We start from the raw sequence: 24,984 nt of genomic DNA, 5'->3' as shown, positions 1-24,984 counted from the left end.
ACTTGGCGCTCTGGTACCACTTGCCATGAAGTAGCAGAGAACAGTATCTTGGTGTGTTTGGACCATGATAGTTTGTTGGTGATGTGGACACCAAGGAACTTGAAACTCCTGACCCACTACACTACAGCACCGATGTTAATGGGGGCCTGTTTGGTCCTCCTTTTCCTGTAGTCTAAAATCATCTCCTTTGTCTTGATCACATTGAGGGATAGGTTGTTGTCTTGGCACCACACTGTCAGGTCTCTGACCTCCTCCCTATAGGCCGTCTCATCGTTGTCAGTGATCATTCTACCACCATTGGGCCTTTCTAGGGAGTTTCCTAGCCACCGTGCTTCTACATCTGCATTTTTTGCCGTTTGAGGTTTAAGGCTGGGTTTCTGTACAGCACTTTGTGACATCGTCTAATGTAAAAAGGGCTTTATAAATACATTTGATTGATTGATTAATGATGGTGTTGGAGTCATGCTTGACCACGCAGTTGTGGGTAAACAGGGAGTACAGGAGGGGACTAAGCACGCAACCCTGAGGCGCCCCCCGTGTTGAGGATCAGCGCGGCAGATGTGTTGCCTACCCTTACCACGGCCCGTCAGGAAGTCCAGGATCCAGTTGCAGAGGGAGGTGTTTAATCCCAGGGTCCTTAGCTTAGTGATGAGCTTTGTGGGCACTATGGTGCATCCTTGTTTCTCGCTCCCACCTTTGATAATGAATGACCTCCAATTGTTTGATCGCTAGAAGTAGTACCTGGTCTTATGGAGGCATTAGACTGATCACACATCCTCTTCTCCAAGAGATGGGGGAACAGTTACACATATCCAGAGTCCATCAACTTAAACAAACCTTCTCTCGTCCTTGATAGTCCTCAGTGCCGCTAGAATTCAAACAGCACGTTTAACTAGGTATATCACGTCTTGACTAGATCTCAACTCAAAGTGCTTCATATTGTATACCCAACTCAGCCCAATCCCTCATGTCCTAGATATGTAGTAGTCCTGTGTGAAGTGTACACTATAGTATGAACTAAAGTATTCATTACTGTCAGCTCTCCCCTGCCTTAGAAATGTGAGCCTGCCTATAGATATCTGATTCTGTCGATAAGTACGTCACTCACAGCACTCTCCCCGACCCTGTCCCTCTCCAACCTACATCCCAAATGGCACCCTATTCCCTATTTAGTGCACTACTTTGTACCAGGCCCCGTGGGCTCTGTTGAAAGTAGTGCACTATATAGGGGATATGGTGCCATTTATGACACAACCTGGGCAGTAGGCGAGGAGAGGGCTGTGAATGGCGTACTTCTACTCCTATCCATGCTGCACTACTCCCGTTCCTACACGTTTGTCTCTACCCCTCTTAACCATTAGCCTACAATTTCTGCACCCCCGCGGAAATCTAATTAACATAATAATAAAAAATCCCCATCAACGTCTGACTGTTTCAGCTAGAGATATGTTTTTTCGCATGTGCTGTGTCTCAAAATACCGCATCCGCCGACATCACCCTATACCTTCAGGGGCCTTTAAATTACAAATCTAATAGCTAAATGATACTTGGTAGGACCATCTTAAACAATTCCATAATGTTAGCTTAGGCTTCGACTCTAGAGGGTGAAAACTGCAACAAGGTAACAGGAAGCACCAGATTCTGATGCTACATTTCATACAGCTCGGGAGACTGTGCTCTGAAACTTCACATGAACAGTCTAATTCAATGCACTGACTGCATGGAGGACGACAGCACGCTAGCCCCCCCCCCCCATACCACCAACACACAGTACCTGTGTGGCTTCTTCCTCTATGGTCTTCTTCAAGATGTTAACATCCTCCATCATTGGTCCGTCTGTCTCCATAGGACTACCCAGGTCTGACGGGTCCACGTACACCAGGAACTAAACACACCGAGAGAGAGGAGGGTAGGATTATAATGAGACACCAGGAAGTAAACCCAGCCAGAGAGGTGAGGAACTCCCAGAACCAAAGACAATGATATAGACCTTTTTAGATCATTTGGTCAAATCCATGATGAGTCAGATGATTTCTGGTTGTTGGCTTCTGAGCCATAGAATACACCTACGTATCTGGTGCTGCCTGGGCTGTTCTGTGGTGGAGGACTAGTGGCAAAACTACTGGCTCAGTTGGTAGAGCATGGTGCTTGCAACACCAGGGTTGTGGGTTTGATTCCCACAGGGGACCAGCACGAAAATATATGCACTCACTACTGTTAGTCGTTCTAGATAAGAGCATCTGCTAAATGCCTAAAATGTAAAATGTTTGAGAGAGCAAGAGACAACGGGGCTGGATTAAAACACACAAGGAAAGATGCTTAGAGCTCACCTGAGGGTTGGACTTGGCCAGATTCTCAATCTTCACCCACGCCTCTTCTCTCTCTTTCCACTTGGCCTTCTCTCTTCACACACAACAGGTTTAGGGAGACAGTGGAACAGAGATCAGACAACGGGGGAACAGAGATCAGACAATGACGGGTTTAGGGAGACAGATCACAACGACAGGGGAACATACATCACAACAACAGGTTTAGAGAGACGGGATCAGACGACAGCGGAACAGAGATCAGACGACAGCGGGACAGACAACGGGACAGAGATCAGACGACAGCGGGACAGAGATCAGACGACAGCGGGACAGAGATCAGACGACAGCGGGACAGAGATCAGACGACAGCGGGACAGACAACGGGACAGCGGAACAGACAACGGGACAGACAACGGGACAGCGGAACAGACAACGGGATAGCGGAACAGACAAAGGGACAGCGGAACAGACAAAGGGACAGCGGAACAGACAACGGGACAGCGGAACAGACAACGGGACAGCGGAACAGACATTTCAGAGTCATTTCAAGATGAAATCTGCTAAGAGGAGACAGACGTAGAATGAAACTATGTGGGTGGACGCTGCGAATGAATGAACAGTTAGGAGAAAGGTTTTATTCAGTGTGTGTGTGCTTAGAAGTAAAGTAGTCTTACTTGTTCTTCTCTGTTCTGAACTGCTGTGTGCAGTCATCAAACAGCTTCTGGTTCATCTCCATGAAGAGCTTCAGGGCGTTGTATATCAGACCGTGGATCGTCCTGCACACACACATTAACCATACATATGGACCGATGTTTACTTCTCTTTCACAGGGCAGCAACAGAGAGACGGAGTCTGCTCCATAGTGGTAGGTAGTTGTTAGCAGAGTGGCTCACTTGTTCCAGTGGGTCTTGGAGTTGAGGTAGAGCGAGGGGAACATAATAGGGAGTATCCTGGCAGCATTGTCACTGATCAGACTCATGATGTACTCATTGTTCCAGTAGTACAGCGCTCTCTCAGCCACCTGATACACACACACAGAGAGGGATGCCTGGTCAGGCCACATCATAGCACAGAACCACACACAAGCCTGGACATGCGCAACACACACTGCATGAGTTCCACCAGATCAAACACACACCTGGAAGTGAGGGCTGGACACACACTTGGCCAGCTGTCTGAAGAGAGGCTCCATGACCTTGACGAACTCCGAGGGTTCGATGACGTCCAGAATTTCCTCCAGCTCATTGAGGAACATCACCTCCTTTGGACTGTGCGTCTTCGGCCAGTACTTCAACAGAGCCATCACCGTCTACAGGAGAAGATTAGAGTCATACATTAATACTCAACTAAGCAGTCACTCCCACAGAGTTGTGGGTCGAACTAGCCAGTCACTCCCACAGAGCTGTGTGTCTAACTAGCCAGTCACTCCCACAGAGCTGTGTGTCTAACTAGCCAGTCACTCCCACAGAGTTGTGGGTCGAACTAGCCAGTCACTCCCACAGAGCTGTGTGTCTAACTAGCCAGTCACTCCCACAGAGCTGTGTGTCTAACTAGCCAGTCACTCCCACAGAGCTGTGTGTCTAACTAGCCAGTCACTCCCACAGAGCTGTGTGTCTAACTAGCCAGTCACTCCCACAGAGCTGTGTGTCTAACTAGCCAGTCACTCCCACAGAGCTGTGTGTCTAACTAGCCAGTCACTCCCACAGAGCTGTGTGTCTAACTAGCCAGTCACTCCCACAGAGCTGTGTGTCTAACTAGCCAGTCACTCCCACAGAGCTGTGTGTCTAACTAGCCAGTCACTCCCACAGAGCTGTGTGTCTAACTAGCCAGTCACTCCCACAGAGCTGTGTGTCTAACTAGCCAGTCACTCCCACAGAGCTGTGTGTCTAACTAGCCAGTCACTCCCACAGAGCTGTGTGTCTAACTAGCCAGTCACTCCCACAGAGCTGTGTGTCTAACTAGCCAGTCACTCCCACAGAGCTGTGTGTCTAACTAGCCAGTCACTCCCACAGAGCTGTGTGTCTAACTAGCCAGTCACTCCCACAGAGCTGTGTGTCTAACTAGCCAGTCACTCCCACAGAGCTGTGTGTCTAACTAGCCAGTCACTCCCACAGAGCTGTGTGTCTAACTAGCCAGTCACTCCCACAGAGCTGTGTGTCTAACTAGCCAGTCACTCCCACAGAGCTGTGTGTCTAACTAGCCAGTCACTCCCACAGAGCTGTGTGTCTAACTAGCCAGTCACTCCCACAGAGCTGTGTGTCTAACTAGCCAGTCACACCCACAGAGCTGTGTGTAACTAACCAGTCAGTGTGTTTTGGCCAATCCTTTAACAGAGCCATCACTGTCTATAGAGAAGATTCACACATTAACACTAAGCCAGCATTAGAGCAAAGCACTAATCTCACGCATTCCATGGGGGAATGGTGATTCTTGCCTAGCGAGATGTCTTACCGGTTCTGTGAGAGTGCTGTCCTTCTCTAGAAACTGCACCACGCAATAAGCCAGCTAGAAAAGACAGAGAAACAAAAAAGCAGATTAACTACAACCATCATGTCGACACCGCTTAATACAACTAATAAACACTTATTACAACCTATAACACATATAGGCCATACTAACACATTATTGTATAGCATGCCTAAGGCTTTAACTGTACGGTCATTAACAGTAACGTGTTTGAAACCAAAAGGAGTTAGGGATAGCTACCTGTGGGTGATACACACTAAGGGACTTGACTTTGTGTAAAGGCAGCAACACTTTCAACAGGAAGATCTTGTGCTCCTCTTTCAACGGTAAGGCAAAGCCATTGATTATGCTGCAAACAGATAGAAGGATTTGAAGGTTGTGATCAGCAATGTAATTCTTCTGATCAACACAAAACAATATAGGCACAAAAGCGATTAAAGAACAACATACCTTCCTAATATTTCCAATAACTCTGCTATTCCGTTATGACGTTCTGTTTCATAAATGAACCTGGGAACAAATGACAATGTCAAAAGCAGAACAGAGCAGTTCAATAAATGGTCATTTAAAACATTGGCATACGCCATGTTAAGTGTCTCCCCGTTCAAAGGCCCTTAAATCTTTGGTCCTGCCCATTGAATGTCTCAAGGCTTAAACATCCTTCTATAACCTGTCTCCTCCCCTTCATCTACACTGATTGAAGTGGATTTAACAGGTGACATCAATAAGGGATCATACTGTAGCTTTCACCTGGAATCACCTGATCAGTCTGTCATGGTAAGAGCAGGTGTTCTTAATGTTTTGTACACTCAGTGTATGACAATACAATTTCATAGTACAGTATTATGACCATTTACTCACTTATAGAATATGTTATTGATCTGTTTCCTGATGTACGCTCTCAGGCCCAGGAACTTTCCGTAGATGCGATGCAGAGTGGTCTTCAGAAAGTCCCTTTCCCTGGGGTCTTCACTGTCAAACAGGTCTAATAGCTGTGGAGACAATGCAGCAGGTGACCTTAGATCACAAGTACTCTCACAATCTCACATCCTGTTAATTTACTTCCATTGAGAAAGGTCCAGCGCTTAGCTACCTGCATTACAAATTTCTGGTCGATATACTTCTTGGCCACATTTGGTTGAAAGTCTGGAGACTCCAGAAACCGGAGAAAGAACTCGTAGACGAGCTGGAGAAAGAACAGAGGTGTACACATCAGTGGTATGAAACGGCACGCGTATTCATTTGCTTGTTTGTGTGACTGTGCGTGACTGTGCATGTTTACCTGGAGGTGTGGCCACGCGGCCTCTAGCGTGGGCTCATCCTCCTCGGGGTCAAACTCAGCCCCTGTGGGGTTGGATGATGGAGGCAATGTCCTGAACATGTTCACTGCAAACTGAAGGACAGACACAGGCATGTCACGACACAGCACTTCATATTATTACCATAAGGGCTATTGGAAGAACTATCCCAAGCATGTGTCAATGGTTGGCCAACTCAAGCACTTTGGAAACTGACATTTTGGGTGTCTCAAAATGAATACTACCATGCTCTGCGCACACGATGGAGAAAACATTTTGAAGTATGCATCGCTGCAAGCTTCAACGGAACGTATGCACAGAAATATGACGCAACCACATAAAAAACGCAAAAATTATTGAAATCAATGGAAGCCATTATTTTGGGCTGAAGAGAGGAAATAAACTGACTTGAGAATTAACTGTTGCCCATTCACATCTCTTATGTTGCCGGGATACAATATTTTATCTTGATACGTTAAAAAAATACATAGTGTTCATTTTGGCATGTTTACCTGCCTAACCCATTGTGCAACATCATAGTAAGTCAATATGTCCAACTGGCCACAAACAAATTGGTAACTAGCTAGCCACGATGAACTGACAGCTAGTCATCTAGATTGCATAACATCGGTTATTCGTCATTTTTGCCTTTTAAACTAGCTGGCTAGCTAGATTATTACAATTCACATATAGCTAGCTGTTCATTCCGAAGTTAAAAGTTGATGTAGTCTTGTGTCGTCTGTATTGCCATTAGACTGGCTGGCTCGCAGCAGATTGAGTCTTACAGGCAGTAACGCTTTACAGGGCATAGTTGTGCAGAGGTGACTGAGGAACGAACATCTCGTCTCCCGACTCCTGTAAGTATTTGTAGCGTAGCTAGTACCAGATTATATTCACGTTTTCACAGAGTACTTGCAGGCTGTGTAGTAGCCCATGCAGCCATGGATCATGAAGAGCAATAACTTAGCTAGCCAACTAACTTGGTCAGCTTTCTAACCATGGATCATGAGCTATAACAACTTATAGTTACAGCAGTAGCAAGTTACCTATTGATAGTAAACAAGCATGGTCATTGTCTACGCATATATTTTAATGATAATGTTGCAAGCTAATGCATAAAGTAAAAACAAGTTGTCTCTTGCTGAAGTTAGCTAGCTTGTTACTTTCGTTAAATGTCTGCTCCAATGTATCAAATGTAACAAGACTGCATCCCCACTCGCCATCACATCCCCACACGCCATCACGACTATATTTAAAAAGAATTGATGGAGGAATAAATGCCGCAGGAAGACCAGACAGAGATGCAGGTGAGTGATGGCTGGAAGGGGATCCAGCTGCCGGCTGGCTGATTACAGCTGCCATGTGATAGGCGCATGAAAGTGAAGCGGACATTATTGGACTGGCGCATACAAGAGTCTAGTTAATGTTGCTTAAATTCAACTGAATTTCTAAACAAAACTGACTATTAGGATTTCATAAACAGGCGTCAGCGGGTTCTTTAGATCGGTAGGGACAACAAAAAAATGTGGTAGTATCTTATGAAACAGTACTACGGATTCTAAAATGTTGGTATCATAAGTACCATGAGGTTTTGGTACCATGATATTACCCTGGTACCGGTATACCATGCAACACTAGTCTATGTAGATAATTTGCTTTACTGACAATATTGGAATATTAAACCGACTCAGACGTTTAAATCTACAAATGTTTGACGTATAACAGCTGAGAGTAGTCGTGATCCAGGAAAGTCAGGCATAGATGAGCAGCCGACAAGACTCAATTTACTCTAAAAAGGTCAAAAGTAATGAAATAGCACGGGAGTGCGTAGTGCCTCTCATAATGTATGACTGAGGATGGGGGTGTGGAGCAGGGTAGAAGGCATATTGAGAAACACCCTTTGTTTCATGTGTATTGTGAATACAACTAAATATAAGAGAACAGTACAGATGTCCAGCTGACCTCTTCACCCATCAGGCGGCATCTTCATTTACATATTCATAATTTAAAAACCTTTTTCAATCAACGCAGCCACAGACCAGTAGAACCAGAGAGAGGAGGATGTCAGGACCTTTAAGATTACATTTACCAGACCCCCCCCCCCCCCCTCTCTGGGCAGCAGACATTTTTTTACCACCCGAAGCTTAGGCTACTCTTTTTGTTCACCTCTCCAAGCCAGCAGCATACCACCCTGCATTCCACTACTGGCTTGCCTCTGAAGCTAAGCAGGGTCGGTCCTGGTTCGTCCCTGGATGGGAGACCAGGTGCTGCTGGAAGTGGTATTGGCAGGCCAGTAGGGGGCACTCTTCTCTGGTCTAAGGACATCCCAGGGCAGTGAAGGGGATATTGCACTGCATAGGATGCAGTATTTCGGATGGGACGTTAAATGAATGTACTGTCTCTCTGCGGTTGTAAAAAATCCCATGGCACTAATCATAAGAGTAGGTGTTTTAACCCCGGTGCACTTATCAATTGGGCGCCCCCTCAGAGCCGCCCATCGTGGTCTATCTAACCATAAAGAACACACCCTTTAGAGTCCGCCTCGTCAACACTTTGATGTTAAAAGCAGTGAACACATCAAAGTGAAAGACTCAGGAAGGGGAGAACTAAAGTAAACCAAGAGTATATTCTTATGCTGATTTGGCAGCGGCCTTGCATTTTCTGCTGCACTGATCAAATAGAGGCAGGATCAGGAGAACGAAGGGACATTTGCACCTTGATCATCCTTGGTTTCCTGCTTTGATAAACATCAAAGCCTGTTTTAATTCAGACCTGGCTGGCCGGCAGGCAGGCAGCACCACGACACATCACATCCCCAGCCATGTATATCTGTTACAGAGGTAGGTGAGCCCATGATGACGAAACCACAAAGGATGAGTTCAGATTTTCACACCAATCCGATTTCAGTCATATGTGGCGTAACACAGATATTGAGCCCACAGTGCTAGCCCTTGGCTGATAATGGCTAGCTAGGTAGACAATAGGCCTACTGTTAGCTGTACTATAGAATAACAAAGTCGGCATCGCCTCTGACTCTGGGTAACAGATTCAAGTTCAGTGAGTGTAAAGCAGTTCCACTCTCTGCAATGCCCTGGTTTCACAGAGTTCACCTGGTAGGGAATGGGACGCGCCTATGCCTCGGGAACTATAAAAGAAAACATCTAGCCTAACTAGAACTGAAATAACTTGAAGAATTTCTGCCAAAGGCACCCTAGACAAAAAACGTGAGACTGAGAAATGCGGAAACTTTGTGGTATGTGGAATATGCATTTGAAAGCTTCTGTGACAGCTTAATTGATTGAAATGGCTTATAGCTTTCATGACCACTTGAAAATAGCAGGGTTAGGAATTCACTCAAGCCAGAGAGACAGAAGCCTACACAAAATGATTGTGGGGCCTATGGACACTAAATGTTTTGCAAAACAAACAGAGGGTCGTCTTTGGTCCCCGAGCCACTTAGTTATTACTTTTGCCTTATGGCAAGGTGCTCCATCATGCTGGAAAAGGCATTGTTCGTCACCAAACTGTTCCTGTATGGTTGTGAGAAGTTGCCTCGGAGGATGTGTTGGTACCATTCTTTATTCATGGCTGTGTTCTTAGGCAAAATTGTGAGTGAGCCCACTGCCTTGGCTGAGAAGCAACCCCACACATGAATGGTCTCAGGATGCTTTCCTGTTGGCATGACACAGGACTGATGGTCGCTTTTTTCCAGATGCCCCAAACAATCGGAAAGGGGATTCATCAGAGAAAATGACTCTACCCCAGTCCTCAGCAGTCCAATCCCTGTACCTTTTGCAGAATATCAGTCTGTCCCTGTTGTTTTTCCGGGAGAGAAGTGGCTTCTTTGCTGCCCTTCTTGACACCAGACCAACCTCCAAAAGTCTTCTCCTCACTGTGCGTGCAGATGCACTCACACCTGCCTGCTGCCATTCCGGAGCAAGCTCTGTACTGGTGGTGCCCTGATCCCGCAGCTGAATTAACTTTAGGAGATGGCCCTGGCGCTTGCTGGACTTTCTTGGGCGCCCTGAAGCCTTCTTCACAACAATTGAACCGTTCTCCTTGAAGTTATTGATGATCCGATAAATGGTTGATTAAGGTGCAACCTTACTGGCAGCAATATCCTTGCCTGTGAAGCCCTTTTTGTGCAAAACAATGACGGCACGTGTTTCCTTGCAGGTAATCATGGTTGACAGAGGAAGAACAATGATTCCAAGCACCACCCTCCTTTTGAAGCTTCCAGTCCAGTGTTATTCGAACTCAATCAGCATGACAGAGTGATCTCCAGCCTTGTCCTCGTCAACACTCACACCTGTGTTAACGAGAGAATCACTGACATGATGTCAGCTGGTCCTTTTGTGGCAGGGCTGAAATGCAGTGGAAATGTTTTTGGGGGATTCAGTTAATTCGCATGGCAAAGAGAGGTTTTGCAATTAATTGCAATTCATCTCATCACTCTCCATAACATTCTGGAGTATATGCAAATTGCCATCATACAAACTGAGGCAGCAGACTTTGTGAAAATGTATATTTGTGTCATTCTCAAAACTTTTGGCCACAACCTTAGAATTCTGCTTCGGCGTAAAATGTTCTGTATTTTTTCCCTGACAACAATAAACACTGCTGTGTTATTTATGCAGTTTAATGGTATGGTAGCTAGATGTATTAAATACTAAAATGTATTGGTAAGTCATGGTTAACAAACTTTAAAGTACTTTTTTAGGAGTGAGTAGTCTGCGAGCAGGCAGCAGGCGAGCCGGCGTCGCGCAGTAGCTCGAGATTATGATTGACAGTTCTGGTTGCCTAGTGATGGACTTGAGTACTGCTTCAGAAGCAGTAATTCCTTTAAAGACAAGTAAATGTCAGTTCATCTCACTAGAGAAGGTTTCGTGTGAGCATTTAAATATATATATATATTTTTTTTACATAGTGTAGACCTAACAGACAAACATGCCGCAGCGCTTTCAAGGGGCCACATTCCATTGTCTGAAAAGCGGAATCGAAACAGGCTACTGGTAGCCTACTGTGATTTCAAATGAGGCAAAAAAAAAAATGAGTAGGCTAGGCTTGGAGGGTATACCAGTTATAACGTTTACCAGGGCATTTTGAAATACTTACTATGGTTTTCAATAACGTAAAATTTATAAAAAATATATTTTAATAACCATCTAAGATATGCCAAATAATATCTCCAGCTCGAGTCTCCAACTACGCATTTGGTTTGCGAACTTGTTAGCTAAGTAGCTAGCTTGCAAGATCAAGCTGTTGTTTTTTACAGCAGAGACAATCAATCGCCTCCTGGATCAAGATCCCTGCTGCTTACAATTGTTTTGTGTGAAGATATTACATATTTTTATGGTCTATATTATGGTCTGGAAAGAAAGAGCTTCTTGTGTATGAAGGTCAGGATATGAAGATCCGGATACCGCCCAACCCTAGAGTAGGCTACCCCATGCTCGCAAGACTGGCCCAAAGCTGTAGGTGACACAATAGGCTAGGATACTCTATTCGCAACAGACCGAAGTCTTAAAACCGCTAGCCAAGAGACAGAGCAGGCAGGCCAGCGTGTGAGAGAGGCAGGAGAAGGCAGGCCAGCGCGAGAGAGAGAGGCAGGAGAAGGCAGGCTGGCGGTCATATGTTATGATAATCTATAAACACAGAAAATATATGTTTTTATAACTGAACTGTGATTTATTTTTTTTATTAAAACGTTTTTCAGTTAATTGTTTTTTTAACATAACGGGTCCCAACTTCGTTTAAACGTTTTAACTTTTAAACGTTCACACCCCTAAGGACAATACATCAACGTCACCAGAGGGCCTTCTTCACTGACTAGGCCTATGTGCACCACACAATCAACGGAAGAAGAAAAACAGCATGATAGTGTGGAAGGGTTGTATAAACCAGGAATCAAAAATAAGCAAAACAGGTCCAAAAGAGGGAGGGAGTACTAACAAACACTTTTCTTTCCCTTTTATGTTTAAAAATGTTTTGGTACAGTGTGCACTAATAATTAAAACCAAGGCATTCTTCAGTGTGTCTACTGACCACGTGCACCACCTCTGGGTAGATGGGCTCTGTGATGACGTTCCTGTTGTGGGTGATGTACTCCACCATCTCGCTGAGCGCTGCCCGCTTCACCTCCTTCCATTTCAGGTCGCTCAGAGGGTCCGACAAAAAGTCAAACAGGACGCAGCACTGACGCAGCTTCTGGACAAACAACTTTTCCTGCTCAGCCGGAGGGACATCTGGGTGGGGGGGGAAGAGAGAGTGGGAGAGGGAGTCAGATTCATTATCCACTCACATGAGGAAATTAATTTTCACTGCTTGAGAAAATACACAGAACAAAGACAAATTCACAGCACATGCTATAGGCAAAATAACAAAAACCCAGCCACTTAACTAGAGAATGAGTGAAAGTTTTTTTTTTTTAAAGGGAAAAAAAGAGTCTCAGACACTGACTCTCCTGATTAGAGCCTGCTGAACGAATACAATTGTAAACACTTTGAAATCAGGCTCAAGGAGCACAGAGCGTGGCAGCCATCAAATATCTGCTCAGTCTCCTTTCTCTGGATGAAGGCTCACTCAGGTAGATACACTACATGACCAAAATGTGGACACCTGTTTGTCAAACATCTCATTACAAAAACAAGGGCATTAATGTGGAGTTACTGCAGCAAAGGGGGTGGGGGGACTAACAGCCTCCACTCTTCTGGGAAGGCATTCCACTAGACACTGTAACATTGGAAGCAAGTCCCAGCAGCATTCAGCCAGAGCAGCATTAGTGAGGTTGGGCACTGACGTTGGGCGAATAGGCCTGGCTCGCAGTTGGCATTCCAATTCATTCCAAAGGTGTTCGATGTGGTTAAGGTCAGGGCTATGTGCATGCCAGTCAAGTTCTTCCACAGCTCAACAAACCCATTTCTGTATGGACCTCGCTTTGTGCACGGGAGCATTGTCATGATGAAACCGTAAATGGGCCTTTACCAAACTGTTGCCACTAAGTTGATAGCACAGAATTGTCTAGAATGTCATTTTATGCTGTAGTGTTAAGGTTTCCCTTCACTGGAACCTAGCCCGAAACATGAACAGCCCCAGACCATTATTCCTCCACCAAACGTTAGTTTGCAATATGCATTCAGGCAGGTAGCGTTCTCCCAGATTCATCCGTCAGACTGCCAGATGGTGAAATGTGACTCATCACTCCAGAGAACACGCATATCCACTGCGCCACAGTCCAATGACAGCGAGCTTTACACCACTCCAGCCAACAGTTGGCATGGTGATCTTAGGCTTGTGTGCGTGCGGCTGCTCGGACATGGAAACCCATTTCATGAAGCTCCCCACAACCAGTTCTGATGACATTGTTTCCAGAGGCAGTTTGAAACTCAGTAAGTGTTACAACCAAGGACAGACCATTTTTTTTTGCGCTACAGCACTCGGTGGTCCCGTTCTGTGAGCTCGTGTGGTCTACCACTTCACGATTGAGTCGTTGTTGCTCCCAGACCTTTCCACTTCACAAAAACAGCACTAACTCACTAGCAGGGCAGAAATTTGACAAACTGACTTGTTGGAAAAGGTGGCATCCTATGACTGCGCCACGTTGAAAGCCACAGCTATTCAGTAAGGCCATTCTACTGCCAATGTTTGTCTATGGAGAACGCATGGCGATGTGCATGATTTTATACACCTGTCAGCAAAAGGTGTGGCTGAAATAGCCAAATCCACTCATTTGAAGGGGTGTCCACATACTTTGTATATATAGTATCGCTAGCTAGCTCATCATTGCCGTGTGCACTGTGCATGCGATGACTGACCACAACACAGCCTGACAGAAATCAATATTTAGAAGCAGCCAGCTTCATACACTAGGCCTACATGACAATTCCAATCTGAAGAGAAAACAAATGCAGTCTAACAAAGGTCTCCGACAGTGCATTCTGGTTTACCACTTTTCACCTAACCTGTGTTAGGTACACAAACGCTATTATAAAAAATAAATTATAATATTCACAAATGAGTTCCTTGAATTTTTTTGTTGCAAGTTTGTCATGTAGATCTTGGTTGAACTGACCTACCACCACTACCTGCACACTAGGTCACCACTGAAGCAGGAGATAGAAAGGACTTTGGACCAGGGGCCATACACACAAAGCATCTCTGACAAAGATGGTGGTATATACTGACAAGATACTGGAGTCACCACTCTAACAATGGGTTAAATGTTCCCAAAGACCAAAGGCAGGCAGGAACATTCTGGCCAATGAAAAAAGTTTGCGGAAAAACTACGCTCGCATGATGGGTACCCTAACCATGCCTGGCTAGCTGAGACTTAAACATACATTTTGGTTCCCAGAACTAAAACCTTGGCTTTAGCTCAGCGAGATATTGCCATTTTGAGTTCAATACCTTACCTGGTCAGGTACATTGATGCAGAGGATGGCATCTATACAGACATGCTGGATTTAAGCCCTTATAAATGATTTCTGATAGGTTAATTTGTACATTTATGATGAGGGTTTTGTTATCTATTTTAACAAACCTTTATTTAATTTTTTACTTATGTATTGTATATCGCTTTTTATATAAGCCCATGGGCTTCCAACCACATCTACTTCATTATCAATTGTTTTTTTGGGGGGGTGGGTATTTATTTAAAACTGCATTGTTGGTTAAGGGCTTGCAAGTAAGCATTTACCTGTTGTATTCAGCGCATGTGAGAATTTGATTTGTATTTTTTATTTTTTTTGTTAATGATTGGTTTTCTGTGGTGCAAATAAATGATACGTTAAACCTACAAAACCAATGAACCTGATACTGAGGAGGACTGAACCTCCACCAGTATCATCCCACCACACACACAACCTTATGAGTGAAACAACAAAACTGCCTGTGTCCCAAACGGAACCCTATTCCCTATGTAGTGTGCTACTTTCGACCACAGGTAATTTGGGACGAAGCTCCAGAGAGAATCCTACAGAAAAGGTTGAGGAAAAAGGGACGAGGAAACAGGGACGAGGGCTGTTGATCATATAGCACAGCAAATCATCAGCGTTTCGTTCAATTGAATAATTTTGATATGAAATAGTAAAAAGAAAAGTAAAAAGAAACTACCTGACTTGGCAGCCCAGTGCTAACACGACCCCTCTCTTTCATTATCCCCTGTTGTATAACACTGCTTCTGCTGTGGAACATGCCTGTGTCAGGCGTGTTGAGACACGTTGTTGCTCTAACATGCTCTAACATGCGTGTCCCATTATCCACTCCTCCATGCCTACCCTACCCCAGGCCTAGTGCCATTACACAACAGTCCTAGGGTTTCCCATCATGCCTAAAATATTAAAGGGACGTGTGCCCCACACACACCTGACAGTGTGTGTGCATGGGCTCATGACCTTAATGCCTCCACAGACATTTACAGGTTAAGAGAAAGCATCTGAACATTCGCTATGGGTGTAAAACAGGGCACAGATCTAGGATCAGCATCATCATAACTCCCAGTGAACACAAGCACATCTGAAGGGTTGATGCAGACCCGGATTCAGCCAAGGCACAACGGTTAGGGTACTTGTGTGTCAAGAAGGGCCTACTTAATGCTTTAGGACAAGCTGAAAGTATGGACTGCTTTGCCTAAACCAACTGCTTTGAATGTTTGCACCATTTTTATGCAAAATAATAGCATTAATGCATTTCTCATAACTAGGCCAAGTAACACCAGTGTTTCCCATAGGATTGTTTTCAGCAGTGGTGGTAAAGGGAGGAGGGGGTGCTACTAGCGCAATGACATGCTAGCTGTTGCCATAGACTTCCAGTCACTGAGCCAATGACTATCCATTTAAAAGTGTATCTCGCCAGAAATAGACACAGAGTATTCCAAACATTAAGAACATCTTCCTAATATTGGAGTTGCACCCCCTTTTGCCCTCAAAACAGCTTCAATTCGTCGGGGCATGTACTCAACAAGGTGTTGAAAGCGTTCCACAGGGATGCTGGCCCATGTTGACTCCAATGCTTCCCACACTTGTGTTAAGTTGGCTGGATGTGCTTTGGGTGGTGGACCATTCTTGATACACGAGGGAAACTGTTGGGCGTGAAAAACCCAGCTGCATTACAGTTCTTGACAAAAACCGGTGCACCTGGCACCTACTAACATAGCCCATTCAAAGGCACTGACCGAAGAGGGGACATTTTCTTCCAGCTGATGGCACACCTCGAGTTGCACCGCATTATTTCTGTCTCATGCACAAATTCATGTTGTTACTCCTATGAACAAAGAAAGAGACATTTTCCACAATATTGAAAAAGACCTAAGCAAATAATAATAATAGCATCAGCCTATCGATACACATTCCTACTCATTAATTGCAGCGGCAGTGCTGGTTGAATTATAAAGTGTGAAAGTAACCATCACTCAAAAACAGCAGCTCTTTATTGTATTCATTGACGGTCTCTAGTTATGGTTATAAAAGTCTTGAAATTTCATAGTATTCAGTGCGCTCGAGGAATCTTTATTTTACACATGCTACGTAGTGTGACGGCCCTGATACTGCATGATAATCTGAGAAATCCGATTGGCCAGCGCTAGGCCTATAGGTGTACTTGCTTGCTCTCCAGGACCGCCGGGAAGGCAGAGTTTGTTCCTTTAGATACATTAAAAAAAAAAAATTAAATGGGAACACTTCGCCTACCTGGCGCGCAGGGCAGCTGAATCTGGTGCACCTCGCACCATTAAAAAAATTAGGAAAGCAAGGTTTTATTGTTTGGCTATTGACTGGTTGGTGACCACTTACCTACACTGATTGAAGTGGATTTAACAAGTGCCATCAATAAGGGATCATAGCTAGCCCGTGGATTCACCTGGTCAGTCTGTCATGGAAAGAGCAGATGTTCTTAATGTTTTGAACACAGTATATTTTGAAGCGGTGCCAACAAATTCACCAGCTGAGGGCCAACGCTGCTAAATGAAGAGTGGAAACACTGAACACAAGTCTACACCTCTAAGCCAAATCGGTAGTGTCACTCCTACAGTGTCTCAGCAGACTACTCACAACAACAGTGCCAGAGGCCATTAGCTTTTATGGAGATTTGAACAGCAGCTGATGCATAATACATTGCCAGAAAAAATGTCATGACAACAATATGCAGCAGCAGGTCACAGGTGTCTTGGCAAAATCTATGTGCATAATAATACGAGATTGAGGCGATGGGGACAATACAGTACGGTTTCCATAAAAATGCACTGGTATTGCAATCATGAAACCGTTGTTTCTTCACTATTAGTAAAAACAGAAGACCAAACAATGTATATTCAATGACTAGTGTCTGCTACTGTTGAACTAATTTGGTCCTTAAAAGCTACTGTTTAACACTGATGATGTATGAAACAGATTTCAACATTTGGCTGTTTTAAAGCTACACATTTTGCCATGGGGCAGAGAACATTTCACCTTTTTAAAGCCATTTTCCTGCAATTCTTATGCCGTTTTCTTATGCTATCTGAGTGACTAGCTGACTGTTTATAAAAACAAATTTAAAACTAATGGTTGTTAGTTCTCAAGATGATCCCATTTAAAAAAATATAGCTCCATTATCTGTTCTACATACTTTATATATCTGGTTATAGTTCACACTGAAAACATTTTACCATCCGAAAATTATTTTTAAAAATGTAATCATATTTTCGAGAGTGGCAACAACTACATGAATATAGGGAAAACACTTCCATCTCCACTGCGAGGGACAGAGCATAGCAAAAGGGCTCTGCCTTTTTAGGGTGACAAAACACACAAACGGCTGTGACCTCACATCCTTTGACATCAGCAGTCTTGGTGGGGGATGGTAGAGGCAGAAGGCAGTAAAACTAGCCCCCTTCCCCTCCCTTTCTCCCACACTGAGCTATGCAATGCCCTAGAAAAAACCTTCCTTGATTGTCTACGACAAAAACAATCTTCACTTGCTCCAAAAACTCCCCAGGTGCCCAGACAGTAGATAAGACACACTTCCCTGCCGCCTCCTAGAGAAGGCTTTAGTCTCAAACCGATTCTATCTGCAAAGCACATTGAAACAGCTACAGATGGTAAATGGCAACATTTTTGCCCACCTCCCCCTAGTGCGCGCACACACACACACACACACACAGAACCAGATATAAGACACAGGAAAAAAACTGCCAGCTAGCATTGCTCACCTCTGAAATGCATGAGGGCCACGGGCTGAAAAGGCCCATTTGAGTTCGGTGCATCCAGAACCATCACGCTGGCAGCACTAGTGCCTGTCAACATCTAATGGCTGGGGTAGAAGGTAGCACAGGCTAAGGCGAGGAGCCAGCCTCCATTTTAACACCAAACACTCCGAGCAGAAAATGAAACTCTGCTGCAGTTGGAGGGAACAGGCAAGTTAGTGATGTCATCACTCTAAGGAGTCTGATTGGCCAACCTGGGTCACATGGGGCAGGCTGTAAGAATGCACAAGCATGAGGCAGGTCGAGGGGATTTGCTGGTGTGCTGGGGAAGAGGCGGGACCTTTGCTGTGATTGGAGCAGACACAGGAGGTCTGGCTAACAACCTCAGGGGGAAAGATGACTGAAGCTCTGCAAACCTTACCCCTCATCTCTTTTCCTTCTCTGTCTCGCTCACACAAACATCTACCCTGCCCCCGCCTCCATTACAATAAATGGCATTCCCATCAAAGAGCAATGTAAATAAATAAATCAAGACTCAGACAAAGTAACCCACTATAAAAAGTAAGCAAACAAGCAGTGTAGCCTAATAGGCTACATTATCACCCGCCTTATCTAGTCTCTAGGAAAAGCACAGATAGTCCAATGATACTTTATACAACGTACAGTAGGTCAGTTCTATACACATGTATTATTAGGCTGCATCTTATCTCTGGCTCACAACAAGTGGATTTCCCCTCGAACAACAATAATGAGAGGATACATAATTACACAGTGATTGATGAAAGACGTGAAAAATTGCAAAACACGTGGAGGCATTGACTATCATTCAGTAAAAGCGGAGGACCCGTGTGTGTGCGTGCACATACAGATGGCCCAGGTGTGAGAAACAGGAAGCCACAGTTATAACACAGGAAGCTAGTGAGCAAATGTTCTGCCTCAGCTGCTCTCATAGAGAGCAGATATATCACTAACACCAGCACAACAGGCAGACACACGGCGCGCACACAACGACTATGGCTCACATTCTTCTCTTGCTCTTAGTCGTGTATGTGTGTCAGCCCTTTCTGCTTGATAAGACAATGACAGGGGTGTAGACTGACTAACCATGCTCGTTGTAAAGAGCAGAAACACACATAGGATTGTCTACCTGTCACCAACCAAAAATATTTAGCATATTTAACAGTGTCAGTAGTCAAGCTCTTTTATTCACACCGCAAAGACCATGAAGTTGGCAGTTACAAGGCCTTGTTAAAATATTCCAAAGCATGAGGTGGCAGTAGCATTGTTTGGCAATGCATGTCCGTTTGCATTGCTTAGTTTAAGGTCTAGATTCCAATGTTTGTTAGCTAGCTAGATGTGCCAATGTTGCTATTTTGTAGAAAGCCCTTGTTGATACAGATGGCCACAGATAGATGAATATCTATCAAACGACGAACAATGTAATTCACTCTCCATAATCCCATACTGCCTCTGCCTGCCCATAGCGACATTTTAGCTAGCTAGCGTTAGCATATTTGCTAGCTAGCACAACATAGCAATTGAGCTAAGGACACTGCAATAACAGGCATTGTGATTGAATTATAATGGAAATACTAACTACAGTGGCTAGCTAGCTAGGAGGAATTATTCCAAATCAAATTTTATTAGTCACATGCGCCGAATACAACAGGTGTAAACCTTACAATGAAATGCTTACTTACGAGCCCCTAACCAACAATGCAGTTTAAAAAATATGGACAAGCATAAGAAATAAAAGTACCAAGTAATTAAAGAGCAGCAGGAAAATAACAATAGCGGGACTATGATTCACCGAACTAAAGTACTTTGAAACAACTTTCTTAGTCTCCCCCATCTCCACTAACTGAAGCTAATTGTATGGATTTTTTTCCTATTAACAATGTCAAATTAACATCTGTACAGAAAAACACATGAAGGCCAAATTACAGAGAAACTTCTTGATGCAATTAAAGCCTTTAAGTCCGGGAAAACTCCAGGGCTGGATGGCATACCAGTGGAAGTATACCAAACTTTTTTTGATATACTCAGAGGACCATTATTAGCATGTTTTAACCACTCCTACATTAACGGTAGATTATCAGACAAGCAAAAATGTCTGATATCATTATTACTGAAACAGGATCCAAGTGGTATATAAACTCAGCAAAAAAAGAAATACCCCTTTTTTAGGACCCTGTCTTTCAAAGATAATTCGTAAAAATCCAAATAACTTCACAGATCATTGTAAAGGGTTTAAACACTGTTTCCCATGCTTGTTCAATGAGCCATAAACAATTAATCAACATGCACCTGTGGAACAGTCGTTAAAATACTAACAGCTTATAGACGGTAGGCATTAATGTCACAGTTATGAAAACTTAGGACACTAAAGAGGCCTTTCTGACTCTGAAAAACACCAAAAGAAAGATGCCCAGGGTCCCTGCTCATCTACGTGAACGTGCCTAAGGCCGAAGGAACGTCGAAGGAATGAACGTTACACCGAGGCCTGTACTCTGGAGCAGGATCGATTTGGAGGTGGAGGGTCCGTCATGGTCTGGGGCGGTGTGTCACAGTAAAATCAGACTGCCTGCAATGACAACAAGCTTAGTCTCAACGCTGTGCGTTACAGAGAATACATCCGCCTTCCTCATGTGGTACCCTTCCTGCAGGCTCATCCTGACATGTCCCTCCAGCATGACAATGCCACCAGCCATACTGCTCATTCTGTGCATGATTTCCTGCAAGACAGGAATGTCAGTGTTCTGCCATGGCTAGCGAAGAGCCCGGATCTCAACCCCATTGAGCACGCCGGGACCTGTTGGATCGCAGGGTGAGGGCTAGGTCCATTCCCCCCAGAAATGTCCAGGAACTTGCAGGTGCCTTGGTGGAAGAGCAGGGTAACATATCACAGCTAGAACTGGCATATCTGGTGCAGTCCATGAGGAGGAGATGCACTGCAGTACTTAATGCAGTTCGTGGCAACACCAGATACTGACTGTTACTTAAGATTTTGACCCCTTCTTTGTTATTCCATTTCTGTTAGTCACGTCTGTGGAACATGTTCAGTTTATGTCTGTTGTTGAATCTTATGTTCATACAAATATTTACACATGTTGAGTTTGCTGAAAATAAATGCAGTTGACAGTGTGAGGTCGTTTCTTTTTTTGCTGAGTTTATATAAGATCCACTATGACATATCTGGGGAAAAAGGCCTGGTTTTCATAGCTGATTTTGAAAAGGCTTTTGATAAAGACTTGAGTTACAAAATGCCTAGTATATTTCAATTTGAGAATCTCTTATAAAATGTGTTTTAAGTATAGTAACCCTATGTATAAAATAGTAAATAATGGCTACATCTCAGTAAGTTTTAAACTGTCAAGAGAAAAACAAGGTTGCCCACAATCGGCATATCTATTTATTATTGCCATTGAAATGTTAGCTGTTAAAATTAGATCCAACAATAATATTAAGGGATTAGAAATCCGTGGCTTAAAAACAAAGGTTTCATTACACGCTGATGATTCATGTTTTCTATTAAAACCACAATTAGAATCCCTCCACAGCCTCAGAGGATCGAGATACTTTCGCTAACCTCTCTGGATTAAAACCAAATTAGGGTAAATGTACTACATTATGTATTGGATCACAAAAAAAGTTCAACTTTTATATTACTGTGTAGTTACCAATAAAATGGTCTGACGGGGATGTGGACATACTCAGTATACTTATCATGAAAGAAAGAAATGATCTCACTCCAATACATTATTGTAGAAAGTTAACAATAGATCAAGATCTTGCCACCATGGAAAATAAAATACCTGTCTACTTGTGACGGGGAAGAAGTCACCCTGATTAACTCTAGTCATATCAGTTTACCTATTTGCTTACACCTAGTGACCTGCTTTTTAAATTATATGAACAACAAATATTCAAATTTATTTGGAATGACAAGCCAGTCAAAATTAAAAGGGCCTATTAACATAACGAATATGAATTCGGAGGGAAGAAATTATTAAATACTAAAGCATTAGACCTCACAAAATGTATCAGTCATACAAAAGTTACTCAAATCCGAAATGGTTCTCTAGTAAATTACTAAGAATGTCTCACCCCATGTGCAAGAAAGGACATTTTCCCCTTTATTCAGATTACACTTTCGGTTATTTGAAAACGATATCTCCAAAATATGTTTTTTACATTTTAAATGTTTAACATGCCTTAGAAAGTTGGTTGCAATTTCAGTTTAATCCACCTGAGACAGAACAAATAATACAACATATATTGTAGTTAAACTCAAATATACAAGTTTATTGATAAAATTATTTTTAAAAGGTGTCATTTTTGTAAATGTTATCATAAATAGGACTGGAGTTGTCAAATGCAGCTAACACAGACCTAAGGAAATGTCTGCTCTACCTAAATTTACAACATTACCTAAAAATAGAAGAGGCAAGTAAATGAACTTGTCTGTCGGCCCTGCATTAACTTCTTATGGCTGCAGGGGCAGTATTGAGTAGCTTGGATGAAAGGTGCCCAGAGGTGCCCATAGTAAACTGCCTGCTCCTCAGTCCCAGTTGCTAATATATCCATATTATTATTAGTATTGGATAGAAAACTCTGACGTTTCTAAAACTGTTTGAATGATGTCTGAGTATAACAGAACTCATATGGCAGGCAAAAACCTGAGAAAAAATCCAAACAGGAAGTGGGAATTCTGAGGTTGGCCAATTTTCAACCAAGACCCTATTGAATACACAGTGGGATATGGATGAGTTTCCACTTCCTACGGCTTCCACTAGATGTCAACAGTCTGTAGAACCTTGTCTGATACCTCTATTGTGAGGTGGGGCCGACAGAGACAGGAATTAGTCAGGTCTACCATGACCTGACCATGCTCTGACCATGCACGTTCACATGAGAGGGAGCTCTGTTCCATCGCACATCTGAAGTCAATGTAATTCTCCATAAAATCTTAAAATCTTCCCAGCTCTGCAGATTTTGCTGCGAGGAGGCAGAGTCATTAGATCATTATTTCAGTAAAAATGTTTCTTTAATTTACAATCTGTAGAAGCTATGAGAATAGAAAGGTTCAGTATTTTTGTGAAGCATCACAGCACAGTTGAAAAATATATGGCAAATAGAAATCCAAAATGGATGGTGTTAAGAGATAGATGGGAAAGGTTGAATGAAGTTGAAAGGTGGGACTAACAACAAGATAATCAATGTAAAACATACAGGGTCTGTAAAATGTATAGGTTTAGAAATGTTGTGAAATAGCACAGTTACAAATAGAAATCAAACTGGATAGACATCAGAAATAGAGGAAGGACTAAAAACAAACAAAATAACTATTGTAAAATATATTGTGTCTGTATAACCTGAAAGTAGAAGATGTGTTTACTCCAATTGGTGGAGGGGTATAATAAAAGGTACCGTAATTGCTGGACTATTAAGCGCACCTGAATATAAGCCGCACCCACTGAATAAAAAAAATAAAATATTTTGTACATAAATAAGCCGCGCGTGTCTATAAGCCGCAGGTGCCTACCGGTACATTGAAACAAATGAACTTTACACAGCCTTTAAACGAAACACGGCTTGTAACAAAAATAAATAGGTTTTAACGAAACACGTCTTGTAACAAAAATAAATAGGCTTTAACGAAACAGGCTTGTAACATTTTTTTTTTTTTTTTTTTTTTTTTAAATAGCAGTAAACAGTAGCCTACCAAGAAAGTCCTTGGTCACTATCTTCCTCCTGTGCACTGAAACCACTGAAGTCATCTCCTTTGGTGTCGGAGTTGAATAGCCTCAGAATTGCTTCATCCGATGTTGGATCGTTTTCATTGTGCTCTCCTCACTTTCATCCGGAGGCAAATTCCCCGCTGAGCTTATGCTGCCCTCTTCAATACGCAGCAGCTCCACGCTGTCAGGACCCACTGGCAGACTTGACCATAAATCGCTTTTCGCATGCGGCCCGTTTTAGTGAAGGATTTCTCCCCACTTGTCATCCAAGCCTCATTTTCTAGTTCGGGCCATCTGCTTTTCTTTCCTCTGAAAGCTTTTGTTGTCTTTTTGCACTAAGTCAGTTTCTCACGCTGCTGTTTCCAACGTCTTTTAATCGACTCATTAAGGCCAAGCTCCCGTGCAGCAGCTCTATTTACTTTTCAAACAGCCAGATCGATCGCCTTCAAATTGAAAGCTGCATCATATGCATTTCTCCGTGTCTTTGCCATGATGAGGGTGACAAAATGACTACCGTAATCAGAATGATGGAAAGTTTGAGCGCGCTCGATTTACTTCACATTATGTGACGGTGCTCAGTTTTTTGGCGGCATGAATTTGTGAAAGCGGGAAAAATCCATAAATTAGCCGCGTCATTGTATAAAGCGCAAGGTTCATAGCGTGGGAAAAAAGTAGCGGCTTATAGTCCGGAAATTACGGTATATATTTAAAAAAATATGTATAGATATATTTCCCCCCAAAAATATGGGGGATTGGAAATGATGAAGACAATTACATTGATGGAAGCAACAATCTACAATATTAAAGCTGATCCACCCCCTAAAATAAATAAAACATACAATAGAAAAAAAACAATAGTGAGATTATATACAGGGGGGTACCGGTACAGAGTCAATGTGCAGGGGCACAGGTTAGTTGAGGTAATATGTACATGTAGGTAGAGTTTTTAAAGTGACTATGCATAGATGACAACAGAGAGTAGCAGCAGTGTA

At 43.3% G+C, this 24,984-nt stretch overlaps 1 protein-coding gene across 3 annotated transcripts in view; it reads right to left on the bottom strand.

The window, feature by feature from the left end:
* LOC129825384 (serine/threonine-protein phosphatase 2A 56 kDa regulatory subunit gamma isoform-like) overlaps positions 1–24,984 on the bottom strand; it is a 37,806-nt gene that overhangs the window by 5,478 nt on the left and 7,344 nt on the right. For 2 of the 3 annotated variants that reach the window (XM_055885450.1, XM_055885451.1), the window contains exons 4-15: positions 12,119–12,318; positions 6,058–6,168; positions 5,869–5,961; positions 5,637–5,767; positions 5,226–5,285; positions 5,016–5,124; positions 4,761–4,814; positions 3,448–3,618; positions 3,203–3,330; positions 2,984–3,085; positions 2,331–2,403; positions 1,775–1,885 (exon numbers count right to left, since the gene is read on the bottom strand). In XM_055885450.1, the coding sequence (XP_055741425.1) occupies positions 1,775–1,885; positions 2,331–2,403; positions 2,984–3,085; positions 3,203–3,330; positions 3,448–3,618; positions 4,761–4,814; positions 5,016–5,124; positions 5,226–5,285; positions 5,637–5,767; positions 5,869–5,961; positions 6,058–6,168; positions 12,119–12,318 (1,343 nt within the window). Of the gene's footprint in view, positions 1–1,774; positions 1,886–2,330; positions 2,404–2,983; positions 3,086–3,202; positions 3,331–3,447; positions 3,619–4,760; positions 4,815–5,015; positions 5,125–5,225; positions 5,286–5,636; positions 5,768–5,868; positions 5,962–6,057; positions 6,169–12,118; positions 12,319–18,257; positions 18,461–24,984 lie in introns of those variants that run through there. The other variant, XM_055885452.1, reaches the window with a different exon arrangement.

Source organism: Salvelinus fontinalis, chromosome 27 (assembly GCF_029448725.1).
Source record: "Salvelinus fontinalis isolate EN_2023a chromosome 27, ASM2944872v1, whole genome shotgun sequence".
In the NCBI taxonomy this organism is placed as follows: domain Eukaryota; kingdom Metazoa; phylum Chordata; class Actinopteri; order Salmoniformes; family Salmonidae; genus Salvelinus; species Salvelinus fontinalis.
Note: the sequence above shows the minus strand (reverse complement) of the source record. Positions and strands in the feature narration are given on the sequence as shown.